At 41.1% G+C, this 25,086-nt stretch overlaps 1 protein-coding gene across 2 annotated transcripts in view; it reads left to right on the top strand.

Annotated features, from left to right (window-relative positions):
• Positions 1-10,613: 10,613 nt before the first annotated feature.
• jam3b (junctional adhesion molecule 3b) overlaps positions 10,614-25,086 on the top strand; it is a 35,410-nt gene continuing 20,937 nt past the window's right edge. For both annotated transcript variants that reach the window (XR_006823253.1, XM_046040775.1), the window contains exon 1: positions 10,614-10,803. Coding sequence is in view for 1 of the 2 variants with exons in the window: in XM_046040775.1 (XP_045896731.1) it covers positions 10,755-10,803 (49 nt within the window). In the remaining variant the exon portion in view is untranslated. The remainder of the gene's footprint in view (positions 10,804-25,086) is intronic.

The raw sequence follows: 25,086 nt of genomic DNA, 5'->3' as shown, positions 1-25,086 counted from the left end.
AAAGGGTCCGATCCTCTAGGCCTGTGGTTATTACCCTATTAGGTATAACTGAGGACTGTTTAAGCTGGTGTCGAAGAGATTCGCCCAGCTTCTAACTGTCTTCTTATGAACACCTACCCTGCTTACTCTGAAATGGCACCTGACTGAATAGCCCTAGAGCCAAATACCACCCCAGCCATGCCTGTTAACGACAGCTCTCTTCTCATTGATCAGTGCACTTGGTATAGTTGCTAGGATTGTATTTAGCGGCCAGGAAAATAGGCCCCAAGGATAAATTAATTTTGTTGGCTAGAGCAATCTATAAGAACCTTAAAGATGTTAAACACACTTTACCTAATGAATTACTACCTTAGTGAGCTTGAGTATTTTGATGTCTTCTTTTTTGGAGAGAAAGGGAGGGTAAGGAATAGTCCACGGTGAAAATCCTTCCTCCACTGCTGGGCTGTTGACTCTGGTGGAAACTTTAGGCTTTGTCCAAAGCCCTCAAATTGTCTCTAAAAGTCTTAAGTCTTTGTTGCAGTTGAGAGAGAAAAACTTCAGTGTCCAATGATTCTTCAGTTGGTTTGGTCGTTGTGGTTAGTTCTCTTGTCATATCAGCCACCACCCTTTAACTGTCTACGTGACTACTGTCACATAGCTTGTTCATCCGTAAATTCAGTTGGGCCAGAGATGTCCTTGTTTGGCCATTTCATTTCCCCTTGCTGACCCTTCTCTCCCGATGACTCATAGTCATAAGACCGTTACTTACCGTGCTTTCTCGTCTCTCTCCTCTCTCCTCCTATCACTTCCTGCAGGTGTTTCTGGCTCTGGAGCTGTGGAGTCTGGATCTGTGGCTGAGGGTCACCTGCTGCCCCCGTGTTCCTGCTTGATACCCTCTGCTACAATTATTGTTACTAGTCCTATTGTTATTATTGTTATTATAATCATTAACATTACGATTGTTATCACTAACACTATTATATATATCTGTTACCATTTTTCATTTAGCCTATAGCAACATCACCTTTACTGTCTGTACCTCTGTGTGTATATTGTGTAGGCTGCCTCCCTCCCCTCTCTCTCTCCTTCCATCCCTCTCTTTTTCTCTCTGTTCCTCTCTTGCCCTCTCTCTCTCTCTCTCTCCTTCACCCCCAACCAGTCGAGGCAGATGGCCGCCCACCCTGAGCCATGGTTCTGCTCGAGGTTTCTGCCTCTTAAAAGGAAGTTTTTCCTTGCTTCTGTTGCCTAGTGCTGCTCTTGGTGGGAACTGTTGGGTTTCTAGACCTGCTCTTTTTTCAAAAGCGCTGTGAGATAACTATTGTTATGATTTGGCGCTATATAAATAAAATTGAATTAAATTGAAATTGAATCAATTCAATTTAATCATCTTCAATATCAACTAGATATCCTGATTTTCAATCATCATCATATCATGTTTAATACCAAATATCTTTCTTTTAATCATTATTTAATATATTGCTTATAGCATTGTTAAGCTCTGTGTTTTGAATATGGAAGTACGTTACATTTCCCTTTTCTTACTCACTGTTGTTACTAAAGGGAGAAAGGCTCCAGTTTTCTTCTTTGCGACCTGATAGCAAGAGCGTTGGGATCTCAAATTATTTGACAGGTTGTACTTAGGCACAGTGTTGCTTTGAGCTAGATGCTTGTTAAGCAGGTATACAGTGCGTTGGAATGGTAGCATTGTTTAATTAGCACTCAGTTAAGTTTACTAAAGTACAGTACAGCTGAGGCTGAGTTTGAAATGTATGTGTGTGGATAAATGTATGTCAGGAGAGTGAGTGGTGGTGAGAGGGGGATGGTGGGCTGATCTGGCATGTATTTCATTATTATTTTGTACATTGTTGTGTATTTCAGCATAAGGGCTGTTGTAAAACAGGATGTTATAAAACAAATAAAGATTGAATTGCATGAAAGAATATGAATGTCTGGATCAATCCTCAATGATGTGAATATGATTATTTTCGCAATTAACATATATTGCTCCTCAATAAAGTATTTTAAGTAAGTAAGTTAACAGCAAAACAACAATAAAATCTACTTACATGTAATCTAATTTAAAGAACATAGGAGAGACATTTTATTTTATTGTCAAATTGTCTGAATGGTAAAGCCTTAATAAAAAGTTATTTATTTATTTATTAAAAAAGTAAAGCAGAAGAAATAAGTAGTTATTATAGAAATCCTAATTTAAAAATGTTCCGACAGAGTGCACTAACACAACATATTATTACTGTATGCTTGTTGAAAAGATGCAAGAGATGATCCTCAAAAACCCTCTCTGTTGTTTTATTCAATCCTGGGTTAATGCATTGCTCAGCATCTCTTGCTCCCGCAGTCCGTCTGATTCTCGACGAGTGATGTAAAAGTGTAAGCTCGGATAAGTAAGAAGGGGAAAAAAACATTTGCGAATACAATGTAGGCTTAGTGCCAGCAGCTTGAGTTTTGAGTGAATGGAGAAAGGATGAGTGTTGTTCTAAGTGCTGGAAGTAAATCTGAGAATTCAATAAGTCTCTAGCCACTTCTATTATTCAAAAGACACAAGGAACACAATGAAAACAAAAGAGGCAATGTTGTGTGTATGGACGTGGATGTGTGTGTGTGTGTGTGTGTGTGTGTGTGTGTGTGTGTGTGTGTGTGCAGGTACGTGTGTGTGTGCAGGTGCGTGTGTATGTGTGTGTGCGTGTGTTGCAGGGTTCTACTTCTTACCATCCACATCACACTGGAAAGCTCAATGCATTCGGTGCATAATTGAGCTGTGTTGTATCTGTCTACACACTGTGGGACATGACATCATTGTTCTATGGAGATAACTGAACTGTAAGAAGTACATGTGCAGTTATGTTACTTGCTGCGTAAATATCTCATGGTCTACCTGTTCCCACAACTACACGGATTATGAAAGTATAGTCCTCCAACAACTTTTGGCATACTTTGTTTTGCCATAAAATTTGTTTAAAAAGATGTTTCTTTGGACTAGTAGTTTTTTGTCAATGCAAAATATTCCAATAAACACTTTAGTTTAGTACCATTTTTACCTATAGCAAGTTCATGAATTTTTTACAGAAGGTTTTTGAGCAACGCTAGAAGCTACACCCAAAGGTGGTCAGTCCTTTGGTCCAGACTGAAATATCTGAACAACTGCTGAAAGGATGTTCCCCAGTGAATGAATCCTATTGACTTTCCTCTAGCGCCACAAACAGGTCAAACTGTTCACCCATATTTCAATCTACTAAATGGATTGTCATGATACATATGGTTCATAGATGATTAAGCCTAATGACTTTGATGATCCCCTGAATTTTCCTGGCTGTGATCCACGAGGTAGAGTGGATTGTATGAATGTGTGTGAATGTTAGTTTCTGTTTGAGCACTTAGGCTCAGTGTATGGATGTGTGTGAATGTTAGTTTCTGTTTGAGCACTTAGGCTCAGTGTATGGATGTGTGTGAATGTTAGTTTCTGTTTGAGCACTTAGGCTCAGTGTATGGATGTGTGTGAATGTTAGTTTCTGTTTGAGCACTTAGGCTCTGTGTATGAATGTGTGTGAATGGTGAATCTGATGTAGTGTAAAAGTGCTTTGAGTGGTCAAAAAGACTAGAAAGGCGCTATACAAATATGGAGAATTTACAATTACATTCTCTAGATCCACCATAAGATTGACATTTATGATTTCGTATGAAATGTCTCAACAGCTGTTGGTAGGATTACCGTCAAATTTGGTACACCAATTCACTCAGGATGAATTGTAACAACCTTGGTGATGCCTCCGCCTTCCATATAGCAACATCATCAGCTCAAAATTCACGCTGTCCTGTACACTGTACACTACTTTGTGTATCTTATATTAGCATGCTTACACAGTAAACTATGAGGGTGAACATGGTAAACATTTATACCTGCTACTGTATACATCAGCATGTTAGCTTTGTCTCTTGAGCATGTTAGCATGCTAAAGTTAGCATTTACAGTAGCTCAAAGCAATGCTGTGCCTAAAAAAAGCCTCACAGGTCCGCTAGCATAGCTGTAGGCTGTTATTACAGCTATGCTAGCTGTAACAATGCTAAATCTTGTCCTGTGATTAGAAAAAAATAAATGGTTTATCAAACTTTTAACTACAAAGTTGTTTGAATCCAAGAGACTCCTGTGATTCCCCTGGTTGTCACTGATGAAATATGTTTCTTCCGAACAAAGTTCCACATACAAAATGTGCAACCCAGTATCACGACAAAGCATTTAATGTATTGTACTCTCCTGCAGACTGCTCTGTACTGTATGATTTGTACCTCTGAGGCCTCAGAATAAGACAACTCTGTGTTCAGGACAAACTTTATTTCATATCTGGTCACACAAACGGTTAATTTACATTTCAGTACACAAACTTTAAAATATTAAATTTATTGTTGGAATTTATGGCAGGCACAGGTGAGATGAAAATTTCAACACTGCTGTACCATACAACAATCCAGTTAAGATGTTTTAAAGCAGGTGGGAGAAGCAGAACAAAAAGACAATGTATAAAAAATTACTTTTTTGCAACAGTTTTCTGGGATTTGTATTTCCTGTCTTGTTTTGAAGCTGTCTGCCTCTGGTGTTCTTCTCTTGCTTTGCTTCCTGTATGTCCTGAATGCGTAATGTTTCTCACCTGTGTAATCACCCTGCCTGTGTGTGTGTGTGTGTGTGTGTGTGTGTGTGTGTGTGTGTGTGTGTGTGTGTGTGTGTGTGTTTGTGTGTAGTCCATGTTTCCTCTCTGGTCTTTGTTCGAGTCGTTTGTTTATCTTGTCAGGTGTCTCTGCCTGTTCCCGGATATTTCTGTCTTGTTTGGATGTACTTTTTGGGTTTCTTGCATTTCTGTCTGTACCTGTTGTTGGAATTGTTTATTCTTTGGACTGCATGCCTCATCATTTGCTGTAAGTCACCATCACATGATTTAAATAAACACCACTAACTGTATCTGCTCGGCCCTAGTGTCTGCGTTTGGGTCCAAATCCCTGTTTTTCCTGTGTCTGAGCATGCCAAACTTGACACAAACCTGAATCTCTTAAATATTTGAGTGGACAAACTGCTGATGAGCAGTAACAGTAAATGTTACCATCACTTCATTTTGTGAAGCTTATTTTATTAAATTTTTTGCTGCATGGTTATCTAATTCCTGATGCATGTATAAAACAAGATCTCCCTACTAAAACAGTTTTAGCCATTACTCAGTGAAAAAATAACATTCTTCAAGGGCATGCTCAGCCCCGTAAATGCCTGACCTGAAGGCTGTGATGTCTGCATCTGGCAGCAGTGATAGTAGCCGTTCTGAATAGCTGCACAAAGTCTCTTGACTTTTAGCCAACTTTAATTTGCATGACAATAACCTGGGGGAGTTCATGCTTTGAAAGGATCTTCGAAACATAGATCTTTTTTAGATGCATGGAGGAAAACGTTTACATCTGATAACCCTGCAGTTTAAAGACAAACTGTGCATTCACTGTACACTGAATTGTAATTTAGTAATATACTGAAGGTATTGCCATGCCTTGTGTAGGATTAACTTGGCTAGGCTGGAATTTCAGGTCCATTGGGATGCCCTTAGATATTACCATCTGGCTGGTTGATCCATGGATGACTGTGATTGTATAAAGAGATACACCAACCATGCAGGAGCCATGACCACCAAAGGCCCATCTTACAGCTGAATGGGTGAAATAAGAATAGAAAAATGGCAAACTTAAAAGCCAAAGTCACTAAAGCAAAAGCACTCTTCTGTGTTTTATTTAAGAAGGTAGTCTCATTGGGATTTTAAAAAATGCTGCTGTTTAAGAAAGACTTGGCCCAAGAAATAAGCATCATGACAAACAATGCAGCTGTACACACTTAGCAAACTGGCATACATATTCATGAGCAAAAACACAATTAAAGTCATATACAGGTAAATGTAAATGCTAAGTCAAAAGTAATCATGCGAGCAGTAGTTCAACAGCACATCCGCAGGAAAAGGAAACAAGCTGAAATAGATTTAAGCTAAACAAAGAATAATCTGTTTCTTATTGAATCTGCCTTGAAATCCTTCATAATCATTTTAAACTCACACAGAGAGACCAGCACTTTTAGTTTTACATCATTTCCCCATGGGCTGTGGGAGCAGAGTACATGAAAGCCCTTTGGTCTAATTCTGTTTGCTTCGACAAGACGAAGAGAAAAAACACATCCGTTATCATGCACAGTTATTTTCCACCAGGTTTTCCAGACAAGAGCACCAGAAGTAAACAGACAGACCCAACCATCCAGAGAAACGTGTTTATAAGGTACAGTCGACAGCTGAAATGTTCAATGTCATTAATAAACCTCACTGTTCCCTGACACAGAGTGCTAATGTCACACACTCTGGGAGGAAGTGTGTGTGTCTATTAAACAATGTTCTAATAAAGAACAGGTATAAAGGTCTCTCCTAAATCCAAAACGAAAAACATAAACAGATGTTGCTGAAGTTGAACTCCAGTTTCTTCTTCAGTGTTTTTGCTTTGTTGTTTTTAACAGTTTTAATCACATTGCTTTTGATATTTTATTAATACAACTTTTTTTATCAACTGTTTTTAGTACATTTTAACATGTCATAGCAGGAAAGCACAGGTGTGATTAATAACATGAATCACTTTGTATAGTGCGTACTGCCTCTACTTGGCCACTTCAATGCACAGAATCATCATAAATGTTATCAGTTCTTGCCCTGACAAATTTAAGTGTGCCATAACAAAGGATTATTGTGGCACACTTCAATGCACAGAATCATCATAAATGTTATCAGTTCTTGCCCTGACAAATTTAAGTGTGCCATAACAAAGGATTATTGTGGCTGAGGATCATATTGACACCTTATATAAAACAGACACACAATACTAAATTCATTGTATTAGAGTCCCATATACTTACTTTTCCAAGCTGAAGGTGGATTTTGAATTTGCAGTTTTTCAAATTGTGTTCTCATTAAAGCAATGGTGTGCAGGACCATGCTGCTATATTAAGGTTGCTAACATGAAACCTGTTCTAACTATTTGATGACAAAAATGCAATATTATAACAACAGCTATTAAATCTTTATCAAGGTGTTCTATAATCATTTTAAACGTTGTGTGTAAAGTGACAGCATTATGCTTTCAAATAAATAAATAAATAAATAAAGTAAAAATAAACTGCATGCTGTGAAAGTGGAACAGCCAAGGCTAAACCCTGCTTTATCCTGCCAGTTGCTAAAATGGCAAAAACATTTCTGACTTATAGTGTTGCTCTATGACACAAAGTTTTTTCCTTGAACATTTGTAACCCATTTTATCCAAGCCTTTTATTTCTCACCTGCCATAGTATCTTAGTTTTGCAATGAGCAGGGTTTTTACACAGTATCTACTCACCAGGGTTGGGAGGGTTACATGTTAAAAAATCATCTGATTACTGGGTGGGGGGTTGCGGGATCACATGAACAGAACCCACAGAGCTTTCTGATGGATAGCTTTATTTTTTGCTAAACCGCTAACTGTAGCCACCTCGGTACTGTATTCCCAGTAGATGCATCGCAATGCGGACTTGGACGATTATGAATCGATTAACAAATGTCAATAATCGATTATCTAGAGGTTAATTGATAACGTAATGTTGATGGAACGAAAAATGTGGAAGTGCAGCTCTGGACCGTCTGTGCGGTGCTCACAACGGAGACGTGTGGTTCTCCCTGTTTAGCACAGACAGGCAGCTATTGAGTGAGTGACTGCTGCTACTAAAATTTCACATGATCAGTAAATTCAGTGCTTAATGATTTTCACCCGCACACTGTACAGCATTTCATTACTACCTACTACTTTGGATTGTTACAAAAACTTTGCTTTAAAAGTACCAAATAGACAAACAGTGAGATAAATACATCTGTATCCTATTTGTTTTACAATCGCATTGTAGCCTCATAATCGTAATGAGGTACCTAGAAATTCCTTCCCTTGAGGTGATGCATCATGACGCATCAAGGAATCGAATCGAATTGAATCGTTGACCTGATAATCGTTATCGAATCATGAGATCAGTGAAGATGCACACCCCTAATTCCCAATGGTCAAACTGGCTTCTGTCGGTCTTGGAAGCTGTGCTCGGTCCCGGTCCAGCTGACGGGTTCACTCAGCAAGAGGTGGAACTAGTCTGCCCAGAGTCTGCATGCGGGATGCAGGCGTAAACACACATTCGGCACTACTGGCAACTGTAAACGCCAATCAATGTCAGCGACACGTCCCTCACTAGCTGTGTGTTTTCACAGAAACATGTACCTATACCATAGACTGTAAATAAAAACATATAGAGGCAAATAGCACTGCATTTTCTGTTTCATGGAAACTTTGTGCTTTAAGTAATGAGTAATCCCCAATTTTACATAATGTACCTGTAATCTGATTACGTCTATTTTTTCTGTACTGTAACGGTACATTTACTTTTTTGTATCCTGATTACATAACGGCATTACATGTAATCCGTTACTCCCCAACCCTGCTACTAACACACAATGTGTGTCTATGATACACAATCAATTGCTATGCTTGAAGATGACATTTATGTACTTTTATGGAACTTTGCAATCGTGAGATGCTTTTGACAAACATACACCTTGATGTAAACATTACTTCATCTATTACATTCATTACTTCAAGTAATTACATTAGATTTCAGTTCTAATTTATTCTTTGTAAGGAAGGGAAAAGTTTGGGCATTTTATTTCATATTTGCCTCACTAAATTTAGTCTGCTCATTGAGTCAATATCCTGATTTCAATTATTTAGAAAAACCTGGTTAGAATTAGTTAGGGTATGAATAACAACCCTCATGTTGTTGTTTACATAATATCCCTTTTCAGGACCAAAAAGACACTTTCAACATTGTAACACATAAGACTGCCACATACAGACTTATAATACACACCTATAGAGCAGAACCTTAAGGCAAGAGTGTTAAAATAACTACACCTGATTCATATTAGAATCTCGCTTGAATGACAGATTTAAATGTGTTATGTAATACAATTCATATTCATGCTAGCATAATTAGACATAGTTCTATATTTAGACATGATTACAGTGGTAATCGGTGAGTATTGCAATCATCTCAAATTTCCCTTTTATGAATGCAGTAATGATGCAGTATTGATGATCATGTCAAACACTGCTGGATATTAGGTATTTCTGCACTATGCAGATGCAGGCATATAACCTTCTTTTGCCTTTTGTGGAACTGTTCGAACAGGTTGAATTGTATTTCACAGGCACAATTTGATTTATTCCATTTATATTTCAGGCGGCCTCAGCTGCCATCACAGAGTTATAACAGGGCTCAGTTGGAGAAAACAGCTTGAAGTAAGCAATGCATGTCACTGGAACTGGAGGCCAGACCATATTCACTATGACAAAAACAGGACTCTACAAGATTGGGGTTGTTCTATCATGTGAATAGAGTAAAACAGCTCTGGGCTGATATGGCTGTAGCGCCTGTCACTGGGTTCCGACATATGAGCAGGCCTACAGTCCTCGACAGGACTATGATTTACAGCCAGTGAAAATGGTAAGTGAATATTTTATTGAAAGCCTGCCCTATGCAATTGGTCACAGTAGTGACAGGCTTCCAGACTCAACTTTTAACATACCCTAATATACACAATGCAAATATTAAGATTACAGATTCATGTTTTTTTTTTCCTGCGCAAGAACCCCAAACCAATCCTGTAATTATCATTTAGGAGCTGTCAGTGTATCAGCCATTAAACACCTCACTACAATCATTTGACAGCTGCAGTGGTCACTTTATAAACTCAGAATTTTACATACAAAGCATATTAAGAACTTAAAAAAAATATGATGCTCCTTTATAACTCAAACTAACACGTAGTAACACAAGTACAGCTGAAATGATTAATTGTTTAATTAATTAGCTGAAAATTTATTGACAACTGTTAATATCGTTTTATGTCATTTTCATTACTTTTTTAAGGACTGTTGGTTGGACTAAACAAGCACTGTGAAGGTGTCACTTTGGGCGCTAATTGTGATGGCATTTCTTACTATTTTCTATATTTTTACAAACCAACTAATCAATTAATAGACAAATTAAACAGCAAATTAATCCATAATGAAAATAATCCTTACTTGCCATGGGATACAAAATAGTTAGAAATGAACTCCATCTCAACCGACTACAACAGTAAAAGCCGCTTTTACGTTAATGGACGAGGACATGGACATTTTACACAGGGGTATTTATTTTCCCTTTACATAAGTAAAGGATGTTAATACTTTTCTCCCCCACTGCTAATTAATTTTACATATAGGCCTACATATAATAACTGTGACCCTTTTCCTTTCATTTTAAAAAGGAAAACTGGGAAGGTGGTCTTTAAAATAGACTGAGACGAGCAACATCTCTCTTCTGTCTCACAAAACACATACGAGTGTAGGCTGGTGGTTTTCCCTCTGAGCTCCCAGCTGCTGCCTACCTACAGTAAGGCCACAGTAGTAAAAGCCTCCCACATCGTGTCAACTATAAATTCTTGTCTGTGTGAGTGATGCTTTCGGTAGCTATGGAAACCTAATGTAATGCACACCCCCCTCCCCTCTCTCTCTCCCTCTCTCTCTCTCTCTCCCTCTCTCTGCCTAGGTCTCTCTCCCTCTCTCCGTCCACACCAAAGCGCTTTAAGCTACTTTGCGCATGCACGCCCAGTCAAACCTAGCATTGCATCGACTCCAAGATGGCGAAAACACGTCTGGCTTACCTCCTGACTCTCCTCTCAACTCACTGTAAGTACAAAAATCACGGCAACTGGCTCTTCTTTTCCCGTTTTCGCCACGAGGAACGTGACCACCAAATGCTGTTTACTTCTGCTTCTCTTTGGTGGAGATTTTACACCAGCGTTAGGCAAAAAATAGATTTTGCCTCAAGTAACTAGTAACCCTATCTGGACGCAACTAACGTTAAACTCAGTCCAGACTGACAGCAACAACAGTTTCTCCGACGTGAAGTAAATATCGTTATTTATTCTGTTAACGAAATGTCAAATATAGTCGCCATTTTTGATACAACTTATCAACATGACTCGCAAATGTAGCGTTCCGGGCGGAGCGATGGTTTAAGCAGCTATTGTTTCTCAAATCCATCGCCCAACGTTACTCTCCCTTAATGTTTTAATCGGAGTAATGCAGCTTTGTGTAAAATAATAAAGTGTGTGGATGAAGCCTCACGTTAGTGTAGCGGGACTAACGGTAACTTAACTGACCGAAAGGTTCACCTATTCCATCAGTTCAGTTAGCGGTAAGTTACATTTCAGTCTGGCTGCGCCACCACGTTTTTTGTCCTCACTCTGTCAAAAGTTTAAGCCTCGCAACTTTGGAGAGAGACTTTGTGTTTGTGAATTAAATATGTATCAAGTCAGTTTCGTAGCCCATGCCGTTAACTATTTAACGCGGGTTTGGAGCCGTGGTGATGGCAGAGATGTTGGAAGTAGTGATGCGAGATAACGGTTTTTCCTGCGGCGGGATAAAGCAGGCTGTCCGCGGGAGGAGCCAGCCAGGCCAGTGAGCCTCCTCCGCGCCCTCCGCCTCCTCCCGCTGCGGCTGGACCCTTTCAGACCACACCAGAGCCGAGCTGGTAAACACAAACAGCCGCCGGTAAACCAATTCGTGACAGTATCCCACCCGCAAAGACCCCCACTTTTTCAGTCCTACAGTTGGCAGCGAGAGACGCACACCTGTAAGAGCCTGGCGTTAGCAGTGCATTTAAATACTGAGGCAGGAGCCGTAAAGCCCAAATCATACTTTTGACGTGAATGACAGACGTGTTTTGACGATATTCGGCAGAATAGCAAAGTTAAATCATTACTTCTTATTATTATAAATCAAACATTTTCTCCGCCGGTTTATTTGTATTATAGAAAAGCAATAAGCCACTTGTTGCTGTGCTATGTAGCAATTTATTTTAGATAAATCAAGATTGTTTAACTCCCTTTTACTCCTCTTTGCTCTTTTCTTTTAGCCTGATAAATACTCTGAGCTGCAAAACTTGAGCCTAGTTTATTTTTTTAAACCTGGACTGTGTAAAGCCAAACAGTTAACACTGTTTTAGATAGATTTGCTTGAGATTTAAAAAGAATGGGCTATTATTCATCAAATGAAGCGATTTACCATTCATTGCATCTCTGATAAATATCTTGTGCTTGGCCATAACTTTAGTTTTCTGCTTTCATTTAGGAAATTGATTTAAAGACGTTTTGATAATTTGGGCATGGGAGGTTGTTCGTTTGTATAATATATATAAGAAGACATTTTATTTTAACTCAAGTGTAACGATTTCTTTTTGAGAAACATTTGACTTTAAAAATCTTAGGAATGCATTTACAAACATCATCCTCTTTTTCTGTCCAGGCATCTGTGCTTTGCTTCTACGTTAACCAACAGTTTTGGCATGAAAAGTGCTGCTTGTTTTTCTCTGGTTTCCCTGTGGAGGTAGATTGAGCAAGGTGTGAGAGGACAGACTTACAGATCAAAGCGAAGCACAGACACAAGGACCTCCTGTGATCTCTCAAGTGTGTGAATGGGCTTATTCTCTTTACTTTAATTAGGAATAGCAGTGGGGCTTATTTGAAATCTGTTGCTGTACTATCAACACACTGTCTCTCTTGACATACCTTGAGGCTGTGTGCTGGGTTTTTATTTTTCAAAGGATACATTTCAAAGTCAGTCCTTAATTATGTTCCCCTGAGTAAATCTGTGTCAGGGCATGGTAGCAGCACAATTGACATTTTCAGGGGGGGCAGTGAGCTGGCAAATATTTAAGAATTTCTTTTGTCTTGCCTGGACAGGGCTTAACCATGTGGCCGACTGGCTCCCAGCCAGCATCGCCATGTCTTTAGAAACAGGACAAATCTGGCGAGACTAAAGCTAGCCACAAGCCGTGCTATGAATTACTACTTGGTACTGATGGGCGCTGATTCCTAATAGGTACTGACTGTAATTAGGATGCTTCTTGTATTTTGGAAAAGCTCTGCTCCAAATGCAGTTTTTGATGTTTCATAAGTAAGAAATTCAGAGAGGCATGAGTGTGTTGTTTGCTGTGCTTCTTGTTCTTGTAGGTCACACTGTGTTATTTGTTGTTTCTGTGTCTGTGAGATGTGCTTGTTATTTTCAATCCGTGACATTCTTTGGCTAGTTATCATCTTAATGGCCACGCAAGCCTGGTCATTCCAAGTGAAGGCTAAACCCAGCAGGGCTGAACATAGCTGCAAATATCAGCCCAGTCATCTGTCAGCGGAGCGAAAAGACGAGGGCCGTTGTTATTTTAAGTAGGCTACACATGCTCACAGCGGACTTTCCGTTCTGATCTAATGGATTGCATTGACGTTTTCCATTGTTGGCTTCACCTGAGCCATTTCACTTCAAAATATTCCGAAGAAAGTGGCTACGCACTTCAAGAGGACATCTGCCAGAGCCCTCCTGCGAAGAGCATGGCCAAGATATGTGGGAGCTTGGAAGATGCTCAAAGTGGATTAGTACTCAGCAAATATAAACTTTGAGATCACTGCTTTGATTTTTATAAGAAACACCTGTGGAGAGAGATGCATTTCAGACCTTGTTGCTGCGTTTTTTAAATTGTGTGGATCAACAAAAGCAAACATCATCATCTTAACAAAACATATCAGTTTTGAAAACCTGATTATTCACAGTAAATAGAATTTTGGTTCAGACTCAGCTCAAGTGTTGAGATTGATTGATTTCTCTTCCTGGACAATTTACATTTTTATGACTTGACATTATCTTTGTTTTCACTCATGGCTGTCAGCCTAATCCAGTTGGAGCCCCACCTCTATCTGAATGGATAAGATAAGGGAGAAAGCAGTCCACTACGTTGTTGAGCCTCCCCGTGTTCTCTGCTGATAAGTCAGTGCATCACTCACAGAGCTTTGAACGTCCGCTAACCCACTCATAACTGGGTGCTCATCTGCTCACATTGCCCAGCGCGCTCTTCAAACATTTGTCTAAATTAGAGCCAAGTGTCGGCCCTTTTTTCATTGTTTGGTATGTGTGGCGTAGCCGTTTGGCGTGGCAGGAGTCAGTGCACCCCAAGATAACTGCAGATAGTGGCTCCCCTAGGAGGTGGATGTTGTCAGATGTTTCCTTACCCACCCAAAGCTTGTGAGCAAATGTTTGGAGCACTCTCTGAATGGCATGTACGGCCCCTGTGGGCAAGTCACATACAGTCTGACATTTTACTGCAGAGACAGTAAATGGTAGAGTAAAACAGGGACAGACAAACAGAAAGGAGTCCCTTGCTGCTGAGCGTTTGTTTGTTACAAGTCAGGCGTTCTCTCCAGACACCCCTGAGTGAGAGGTGTCAGCGGCGTAATACATTTGTCATTTTGGTCTCAGCTCAGATGGAACGGAAGGAAGGAATTCTACAGTTTGCGTGGGCCTAACTGAGACTTCTGTAATTACTTATGAAAATTACAGGTAATTTTTAATCTTTTTTTTTTAATCACAGCAGTCAGCCATGTGGATATCGGTGCGACAACAGTCCCTCCATGGACTAAAGTCAAAGTGGCACATGGCCCTTACTGTGGAATGACCCGAAACAGCTGAGCAGGCGTGGGTGGTGGTGTTTCAAGCAGCATCGCAGGCGTAACCAGAAATATCTGCTGCGTCCCTCCCAAACCTGAGTGTGCGTGTTAGCAAATGCAGCATTCCAAATAGGAAACACATGGAGGCAGAAACGCTCTCGTCATATGTGCACTGACTAACAATCATAACCACCTGTTTTCCGAAGAGATAAAAGAGACCCCTGTTGATGAGTTGGCTGAGGTCGGAGCAGAAAGGAGGAGCTGTGAAGAAAGCTCAGCAGTGTTGCTAGTTGAAGGCGCTGAAAAAACAAGCTGGGTGTGTCGATACATCTCCTGAGACAGAAATCCATTTTAACTTGACACAGAGAAGGATTCAGCTCCCTGGCCTACTTTTATCATTTTTTCACTCGCAGTAAACTACAGCAGATGCTGAGGTTGAAAGGCAAACACTAGCCTAACATGCTCACGTTCCAGAAACGGCAATGGCATGTGCGTGCTTCAAATGTCAATAACACTGCCATGTCAAAGAACCAGCCTCCAGGCAGAATATACTGGCCATTAACTCCATATGAAAATATAATAATGGTCTTAGTGTGGAAAAGGAATGTGTCTTGTAAAGTTTTGCCGATAAACTTGAATAGATTAACATTCAGAGGTTCAAACAAGAGAGGGGTTCATGAGGAAAAGAAGTTAATTGTCATCCTGTTTAGCATAATGACTTTTTTGGAAATGATGGCTCTTGATGATGGCTGAAGTGGATGTTTGTTTTGACAGGGCATTATTATTCGATGTTTAGGCTACTCTATAGATCAACAGGATAATCTCCAAGATGCCTGGTTGCTGTCTGCCTGAGCTTAGGGCAGCACAAGAGAGCTTTCCTGTTTGATGATCTTTATCTGTGGTCACATGGTCCCTGGAGGCAGGAAGCGCCACAGCAGCCCTGCTGCTCGTGTGTTCACTGGATACTGGAGTACATCAATAAGTCAAAAGAGACCGCCATCGATCAAACATTGGGATGCTGTCAGCTTAGTGAAATAATTAGGGGTTTCATTAATGACATGGCAGAAGCAATGAACTACATGTAGCTCAGCCGCTGTCGCTCTGAAAGGAAAAAGCTCGGGGCTGCGCTCCCACAGAGTCATAACCAGATAATCGCTCTGGATTCATCTTTTGTTTACCAGGCTGTAACAAAAGGGCAATTACTGTCTAAAAATAGCCACAAGGCACAGCCATCACCATTGGACCCATCATTAAAAACATCTACTGTGATATACAAACTTATATACAGTAGCTCAACAATATCCTCCTCCAACAACTTCAAACAACGTCCTCCGTTTAGTTTCTGTTCCAGGAAACTTTTTTTCACTCATTTAAATGTGAATGATCATTATAACATTTCAGCTCACATAATGGACTAAATGCAGGAACCAGACCCAGGTGAGCCAATATATCAAACTAAAATATTAAAATCAACTGTAAAGACAACAAGTGTCTGGGTAAAAGCTTTGATGACACATTTTGAATGTGCTGGAGACAGACAGCAGTCAGGCCTTTACACATATTTAGAGTTTCACTTTCAGAGTTATTTTTAATTTTTTTTTTTAAATCTCTGATGTTTGTCACTCTGATAACAGTCACAATAACAAGAAGATATCGGTGACCAGCACCCCAGCTTCAGTACACAGACATGTTGAACATAATGTCCTGCCTCTCAGTACAGGTTGAGGAAGCTGAAGAGAAATGAGATTTCATCTGAGGAGCTGGACCTCTCATCGATATTATTGCTACAAAGTAGCAACCACTAGTATATTACTAGTTACTATCACCAATAACTCCCTCTGTTATCAGGTGGGCTTGAAGCTCATTTCTTTTTCTTCCAAACTGTAGTCTGTAATTAGTATCCACACCTCCATCCACCCCCTCCTGGTTAATGTCAGGCATGCTGTGCTACTGTGGAGGCGGTATGGGGGTGTGGATGTGGCTATCAAAAGAAACGGCATGTAACATCTAGTTTAAGTAATTTCAGGCACATGGTGTGGTGTTTGAAACAGGCTGTCTGACAGACCCTGCTAATGGTTTGAATTAAATCCAGCCAGTTTAGCAGAGACACTAAATGTCACATAGAGGACGTGACGTGAGTTACCGGCATCCTCTGGGAGGCAGTGCAAAATGGGTTCAAAACACCACAGCATAGAAATGATAGATGAAGCTTGGTCAGTGAGCGAGACATAGACCTTGATGCTCCTAACTAAAAAATAAATAAAAGGAGGAAATTATTTATTACATTCTGGCTTTTTCAGACTCAGCAAGCACTGAATGTAGCTTAGGAATCTAAAACACCCTTCTAATTGAAAGGGACAAACATATCAGTTTCTTAGTGGTTAGAAATCCATGTCAAAGACCGATCTTAGGCCCCATCCATACTACTGCGTTTTCATTTTAAAAGGAAGACCTTTTGCTGCGTTTGAACCTTCCGTCCACCTGCCAACACCGTTTTTCGTTTCAAAACTACGGGTAGTATTTTAGTGCAGACGGGCAAAAACGGAGGACTTTAGAAACGATGATGCAGACGCTCACGTTTGGCTCTCTGATTGGGTCTTATAAGTCATTCACAGCAGAAACACAGTGCTGCTGACAGAGTTTTTGACTCAACATTTACAGCCTGCACTTGGACTTTGCATGTCGCCGTATTTACTTTGCGATGACTCCCAGTCTCTTTTACGCTACCACAGCAGCTCTAAACTCCCGTGTTACATTCAGTAAGAGTCCAAGCTCGTTATTGGTCCCCCCAAAAAATCTGGTGTGATTGTTCGTCTGCATTACTTTATTCTTTTGCCAAATCTTCTGTAACTAGGGAATAGACCATCTGCTTCATGTTTACACCGGCACGCGCATGCCCAGTGTACGTGAACAGCCGCTGGATGTGCGTTTTAATATAGACAGAGATCAACACTGATATGCAGCTAAAACGCTGGTGTGGACGGAGATCATATCCATTTTAAAACTCCGTTTTTAAACAAAAACAGAGTAGTGTGGATGGGGCCTTAGTCTGCATCTCTTAAAAGAGGGACTCAGTAGCTTCATTCTTGGCAGAACAGTCTGCAGTGAGGAGACTTCACTGAGTGCTTGGGGTAAGACATGACACAGAAATCTTGGTGCTCATCCAAATTAGTTATTAGTGCCGATTAATTTGTGTGTGCGTGTGTGTGTTTGTGTAGAGAAATAATGGTCATGCAATGGATCTCTGTAAAATGTTTCTTGCTAGTCCTGTATCGGCTTTGTAGCTTTCTCAGTCCAGTGAGACATTCACAATTGAGGTATGATGAGGTACAAGCTTAGCATGAAATCATCTGCAGTCAACATCATCACCATCAACACCATCTCAAGTTCCGCTTAAAATAATACAGCACCCTGCTGACCGCGAAAATAAATCACAGATTAGATTTTGGTTTAAATTAGTTTGCGGCAACTGCCTTAGCCTGCGCTTGGGTGTTTGCAGCCTAATGGAATTCAAATGTCACTTTGACTATTTGAGGCCATTTACCCCTGGCATTAAAATGATTGGATTGCAATCGGATAGCGCTTGATGTCATGACAGTACAGGTGTAAATGCACCCAAGATGTATTGAGGACAGATTGTGATCCGATCAGCCAAACCACCTCTAGAGGTGGTCAGGGACGGATTGTGACCACATGGAACACAAGGGTTATGTAAATGCATTGTCTGTCCACATACAACGACTACGTGGGCGGATATACGTACAGGTCAGTCTTCTGCAAATAAAACTTTGACGCCACAGACAGGTGATGTGCATGAGCGTGCTGAAAGAGTGCGTTGGGCGCACTGCCTGCTCATGCTCACAAATAGCAATGGAAAGCCGGTTCAGAGACGCTTCAGAAAGTCATTATACAGTCTATTGTTATAGAGCTTTTTTAGACCAGCTCACATAAGAGAAGGATGTGACATTTGATTGTTTGAGCTGGACAGAGCGGACGCATCTCAGTGTGGACCCTGGAGACATATTAATTCCAGGTGTAAATGTAATCAAGTTAAAATCATGTGCAATCATGAGCATTTGAGCATTTATTGTTCATGTATTAGTCAGAGGGTGCTCCAAACATATGTATTCATATTAAATGTTATCGTTCAACATTTTGGGAAATACAGTTATTCACTTTCTGGCACAGAGTTAGATGAGAAAAGAGCGATAGCTGACCAGTACTGTCAGAAATACAGTGTGCATTCAGCTGACTGGACAGATAGAGTTGGCAGATTGTAACCAGACCATCTGGCCATATGGTGTGACGGCTACCCCTTCTGGGCCGCTTAGTGGTAAATATGTTGAGATTGAACTGGAATTGATGGCACTGTTTTAGAGCTTGCCAAAAAAAAAAAAAAACGTTGGTAGAAAGTAATCCAAATGGCATTGATCTGAATGGTATTGATATCTTAACACCAGTGCCTTTTAGGTCAAGTTTTGAAAGGATCAGACAACAAGATGATCATGAAAACCTTCAGCGGAATGCTCTTCCTCTTCTAAATCCTCTAAAACATCCTCATCAGCTGTGTGAAGAACTGTCCTCATTCACAGTGTTGTTGGATGGAACAGGAATAAATACTTAAAGAGAGTTGAAATACTTGATATCCAGGAGCATTAATGGAATTTCATGATTCTGTCAGAAAGGATCACGCTCGTGCTTTTGAGGCTCTGCTGTGAATCATGCTTGTGTAGAAGCTCAGCGTACACAGCGCTGTTGCCACATGTGTGTGAGGGCATACTTTGGGTAAGTAAGTGCCTCAGATATTTGTCAGGATGCCAGACATAGGCGACGCGTTTGTAACATGGTTGCTGGCCCCTGTCTGAGCTCCAATAGGGGGGGGGGGGGCTTTGCATGCGGGTCTGCTTGCTTTCTGTGTCATAGAAAGCAATAGAGGAGAAAGCAATTTAGATGGATTTCATCTTGACTCAGTGGTTTGTCAGGCATTTGTCATGCCGCCTTCTAACAGGTCACTCAAAATGGCCAGGCTGCAGCCTCAGTGCTGATCAGAGACTTAAGTATTAAGCTGTGACTGTCCTATCATTTTAGCTACAAAACCTTCATGGAGACTTAAGTGAACCACGAACAAGACTGTCCACCAAACAGCAGTGCTTAGAGGAGCATATTATTTTACATGTGCTCCGTGTTGACCTGGGCTCAATGGTGGAAAACAAGAAAAGGGCCAGAAATTACATAGAAACGGAGCATGAACCTGTGAATATTTCACAGCCCGTCTGAGTTAAGGAATTTCCTGGGTTTTTTGTGGGTTGTTTTGCTGTTGTAATTAAACTAAATTGTCAGTTTCTCTACATTAAACCTCATATCCTGTAGAGGAGCAGAGTCATTCCCAAAATGACCATGTTATCTACTCTGCCATTTCCTTTCACAAGACTGCTCCACTTCCAAAGTCAGATTAATATATTTATACAATGTTCGTTATCAGAGCTTAAAAGGTAACCTCAAAAAAAAACCATCTAGAATGTGCAGATTCTTCACAGAGCATTATTATACGGGATTTTCCAAGACTTAAAACTGTCCTCGTTGTGTGGATAACTAATGGAAAAAACTCAGGCCACTGAGTTTAATGGACAGGGGTTAACATATTTATATTTTAGCTTAAACAAGACAGTATATATGGCCACATTCTATTGCTCCTTGTGAATTACTATATTATCTTATTTTGAAGATACGCAGAAAGGACCGAAAATGAAAATAAAAAATCAAAGGATTAGCACTCATTTTATTCGATGCATTCTACTTCCATTTCAAAACCTGGCAACTACATTACCCTCAATGCAGGTTGATTGCTGAGTGACATCATTCCCCATTAGGTATAGTGAAGCTGGGAGCACCTACTGCTGGACAGGAAATCGGAATCGTGTGTAATTTTGGTTGAAACTTGGAGAAAAAATCTTGGGATAGCCGTCTTGCCAAGAGCGCCAGCAGGAGACTTTTTATTCTTAACGAAAAGAAGACCTTGCTAAGACAAAATTACACCTGGTTCTTTCAGTGCTTGTCTAGTTTGTTGATTAGTTGCATTCTGCTTCTTGTCTTGCTCATCTTTAACAGCAAAGCCACATCTCAAAGTTACAGTCTTGAACCCAAGAATACAGAGAGCACAGATGTGCGGCCCCTAAAATATTCAACATACACAAGCAAAGAGCCAACAAATAATTTATTGAAAAAATAAAAGACAACAGCAGAAAGCAAGAGAACAAAAGCCATTTAGTCGGCAGGGGTAAAGTTTACAGTGCGCACACGAGGCCTTACAATATGTGTGTGTGAGTGGGGAACAAGAGGGAAAACACGCCACCAGCTCCTGCATCCACCGCACTCCACCCCAAAGTTGAACCCAGAACTCCCTCTCAGCCATTTATTCTGGCCTGATCTTGTTTTAGCCAGAACAATGATCTTTGATGGTGGAGTGTTCCTCCACACTTTCAGAGGGAATCTGTAGCTCTGTGCTGACCAGTCTTTGCATGGCCTCCACCAGCCAGTGCTCAGTGTAATGAGTCCCCCACTCACATCTCCAATCCCTCCATCCTCCCCCTCCCTCGCCAAGGATCACTCATGCAGAACCGATGGACTGTACTGTTTTATCTCAGATCATCAACACTCATCTGAGGGTAGCTTCCTTGGGGCGATTTTTAGCGTGCTAACGTTATTCAGTGAGAAGCTCTAAAGAACTGCTGTGATGTGCTGGTGTCCGACCTAAAGGTCCCAGTCAGATCTCACTGCACAACCCTAATGAACTGGACTGAACCACTTATGCCTGCTGTATTATACAGTATTTTTTTCAGTGTTGACACAGATGCATTTAAGCAGATTGAGCCTGGCATTTTGCCAATCAGTTGTAGTCATGGCTTATCAGGGCTGGGACTGCTGAGCCCACATCCACAGAATTAAGTGCAGCCTGGATTTTCCTTACTGGAGGCAACAGGGAGACAAGTGACTAGTTTCTAATTGATGGAATATCCTGCTCACTGTGACTAATGTTCATGTGTAATTAGACAACAGGTTAATTTTTCCTACACACAGCTGAGTCATTCCACGTTTATGCTGCATGTGAAGCAGGAAAATCTGCATCATTTGGCCAGCCAAAAGTAAGGCAGAGGTAAAGTGCATGAGGTTTGGATTGCATTACTGGATCAAGTGCCAGATGTGTGCAGGTTTTTGTTTTTTTGTATTTGCATGTAAACACCAGAAAGTGCATTATAATCTGCTTAGTAAAATAGTCTTACATTCTTAGCAATAAGAGGAGAAACAGATTCAATCCAAACTCGTTTTTTCTCATTATTTCCATGCGTGTGTGTGACATGAAACTCTTTCTTGATTGCCACATATGACATACTTTTCAGTGTGATCAACAAGATATTGAACAGGGCAGCGCGTGTATGCCATTCTCAGTGTGGAGAATGGCACAGAGCATTTATGTTTGACACAAGTAGAGACAGCAGGTGACTGGGGTCGCCAGCTGTCCTCTATTCTTACCATGAAAGCACTTTGGAACTTAGCCATTGTTTCCCGGACCTGTAGGCTGCGCTGTAACTGTGTACAGCACACCTTTACTTCCTGTGTGACTGTACTCGTGGTGGCATAGTTGACTTTAGAGGCAGACTGAGAGGCCAGAAATGTTTGGCGGTTCGGCTGTCTGATGCCTTTGCCTGGTATTTCCCACGGATACTCATCAAGGATTCCTCCCTGAGCAGGTGATAGAAGTGCGGCTCCAGCAGGGGGGGAGTCAGCAGCAGGAGCCTCACATGGTTTCCCTCCCCAGCTGTTGTTTAAGCAACATTCCCTGTCCCACAGCTCAGCCAGCCTGAGCAAACCATTTGAGTCTTTATGCACATTTGTTGTCTGAGGGGGCTGCTTGTTGGCAAATTCTTTCTTGGAAATCAGACACTTTGATGTCTCAATATTTATTTTAGTTGTTTTTTTTTTTTGACATAATAGGCACAGAATGTTCATAAACAACTGCCGGTTGAAATGAGTAACAGTTGTGATTTATTCCCAGTTATGTGTCTTGCAAAATAGATTTTGGAAGCCTGTCTTCAGAGTGTGGGTTATAAGAGCAGGCGTCTCCACCCTTATAATTAGGAGTTATTTCAGAGAAATAAACATGCAGCAAAACACAAAGTTGAATGCTTAAATATCGTTAGAATTCTGTGAAGCCATGTAAATTAGTAAATGTTTAATTGCAGCTCTCTCAACTTCAAGCTTTGTTGTGGTTTAAATACTTAAGCAATAAATAATTGCTTGCTGTGTAATATACATATTCCACCAAGTTTGGACATCAGCACGAAAGAGCTTCCCAAAGGGGCTCCTAAACAAACTCGGAGGAGAAAGTTGTGTCTCTTTCTCTAAACAATCATGCCCCTGTGCCAGCACTTTCTCCATTTAAAGTCTTGTGTTAAAAATGCGGAGGCATCGAGTGACCCCCAGTCCCTCCAACCACGCATGTCTGTTGAAGCTCCTTTCACCTGTGACCAGTCATCCCCACACAGTCACACACTTTTGGCGACCTTACATTCTGCACTCCTCCTCATGTACTCCACATTAGTGCTTACTAAGGAACAATGAAACAGTCAGGAGTGCTTCCCACAGCATTATACAACATGCAGGCCAGTTGCCATAGTTTATGGGGGGGGGGTGTCTTTGTTAAAGAGTAAATCTTTGCAGCAGTAACATGTTTGACCCTTACTTCTTTGCTTGACCATTCTATTGACTTGAGCTTTTTCCTCCCACAGAGTCAGCAGGCATTCCCTTCTGCTGAATATTGTAGATATTATAATACAGCTCATAGCCTGATTTTTAGAAGCCTCCCTGATGATTCACTGAAGTTAAACAGTACATCAGCTGCTAGTGCTGGAGACTGTTCCTGATCTCTGTGCAGCCCGTTGTCTGTGGGAAACAGTTAAATCAAATGGCATATGTATCGTTTTTTAGAACATGAACAGGTTAGTGGAAGAGTTCTGAGTCATCTGTTGAAAAAACAAAAGCCATGCTGCTTCAAAATAAAAAAAGGGCTCTGAGAACACATTTTATTACTAGTAAACCTGGGAAAGAGAGACTTTCAGAAAATATCATCTCCATCAGTGATCAGACATGCATCATGTCAATCTAAACGCCATGCTTGCCCTGATGATCAGACCATTCCACTACGCAAGATGGCTCCTGTTCCGAAGACCAGTTAGTAGCCTGGGCTGTGGGAAAGCCGCTGTTGTTAGAGTCAACTTTAGAAATACTGGGATTTGTCCTAGGCCTGCTGTTTCAGAGCTGATAGCATCTTGATGACTGAGCTGAATGCTGCTGGGAGGCCCTATTATGAAGACTTTATAAGCTTCCTGCTGCCTACTCACACATTATGCTCCCGAGTGCCATAAATGTGTAGCTACAATGTTCAAGACAGGAGTGCATTTGGCTACACTCCTGTTGTGTATTACATCTGTCTGTTGGCATTCATGCTTAGTTGGTTAGTGTAATTTAGTTACAATGACCCCAGATGAGAGGACTCCCAGTGCAGGCATTAAATAAACACTGAACTCCTGCCCGCGCTGTAGAGATGTGCAGGTTGGGGGAATACACACAGCATGAAAAAAGCTCAGAATAAAAGTTGTATAAAAAGTTGTTGTATCACTAACGGCTGCATCGCATAAAGTACCCTTTCAGTTCAGCTCTTTGGAGGCCACAGCGGGCATCCTTGGAGCACGCAGGAAGTGAGGCAGATTAAACCTTTTGGACCTGCTAAGTCAACACGTCTCTGCTGCGTGCTGTTGTATTATTGTTCTGTTGTCAGTCGAGCCTTAGCTCATCGTGGTCAGCTATGCTCACCGTCCACGCATTCAACAATGAGCGTTTATCTCTGCAGGCTGCGGCAGAGTGGCTCAGCTGCCCCCCCCCCCCCCCCCCCCCCCCCCCCCCCCCCCCCATCTCTCTGTCAGTGTGCCGGGCAATGAGCATTATTAGGTAAAGGAACTGCTGGCTGGTCAAAAAAGGCCCATGTTAATATCCCAGCATCCAGATTAGCCTGATATCTGCAGATGTGAGTGTTTCCAGATCTTTATATGTTGTAGAGGAATCATTGGTTAATCCTTTGTGGCGTCACTGCTGATAGAGTGCTTTAGAAAAGGGTGAATATTTCTATTGAGGATCGAATGTGTGTGTTTATTGTGTGTGTGTGTCTCTGTGTGCGGGTGTAAGTGTACCGGGAGGGGGAGGTTTTGGTGTGTGTGGTTGAAAGGACGGGCAGGGGGATGTTATCCAGGGATTTATCACCATGTATTATTATCAGACCAGTTTATTGTTGACTCGCAAGGAGGATGTAGGTTAGCGCACAGTAGCAGTAGTCATTTATAAAACCCTGCCCTGGTGATCGGGTTAAAATGGCGTCACAATCATGAAATTATACTATCCATAAGCCACTGCCTTAGCCATA

Source organism: Micropterus dolomieu, linkage group LG23 (assembly GCF_021292245.1).
Source record: "Micropterus dolomieu isolate WLL.071019.BEF.003 ecotype Adirondacks linkage group LG23, ASM2129224v1, whole genome shotgun sequence".
In the NCBI taxonomy this organism is placed as follows: domain Eukaryota; kingdom Metazoa; phylum Chordata; class Actinopteri; order Centrarchiformes; family Centrarchidae; genus Micropterus; species Micropterus dolomieu.
Note: the sequence above shows the minus strand (reverse complement) of the source record. Positions and strands in the feature narration are given on the sequence as shown.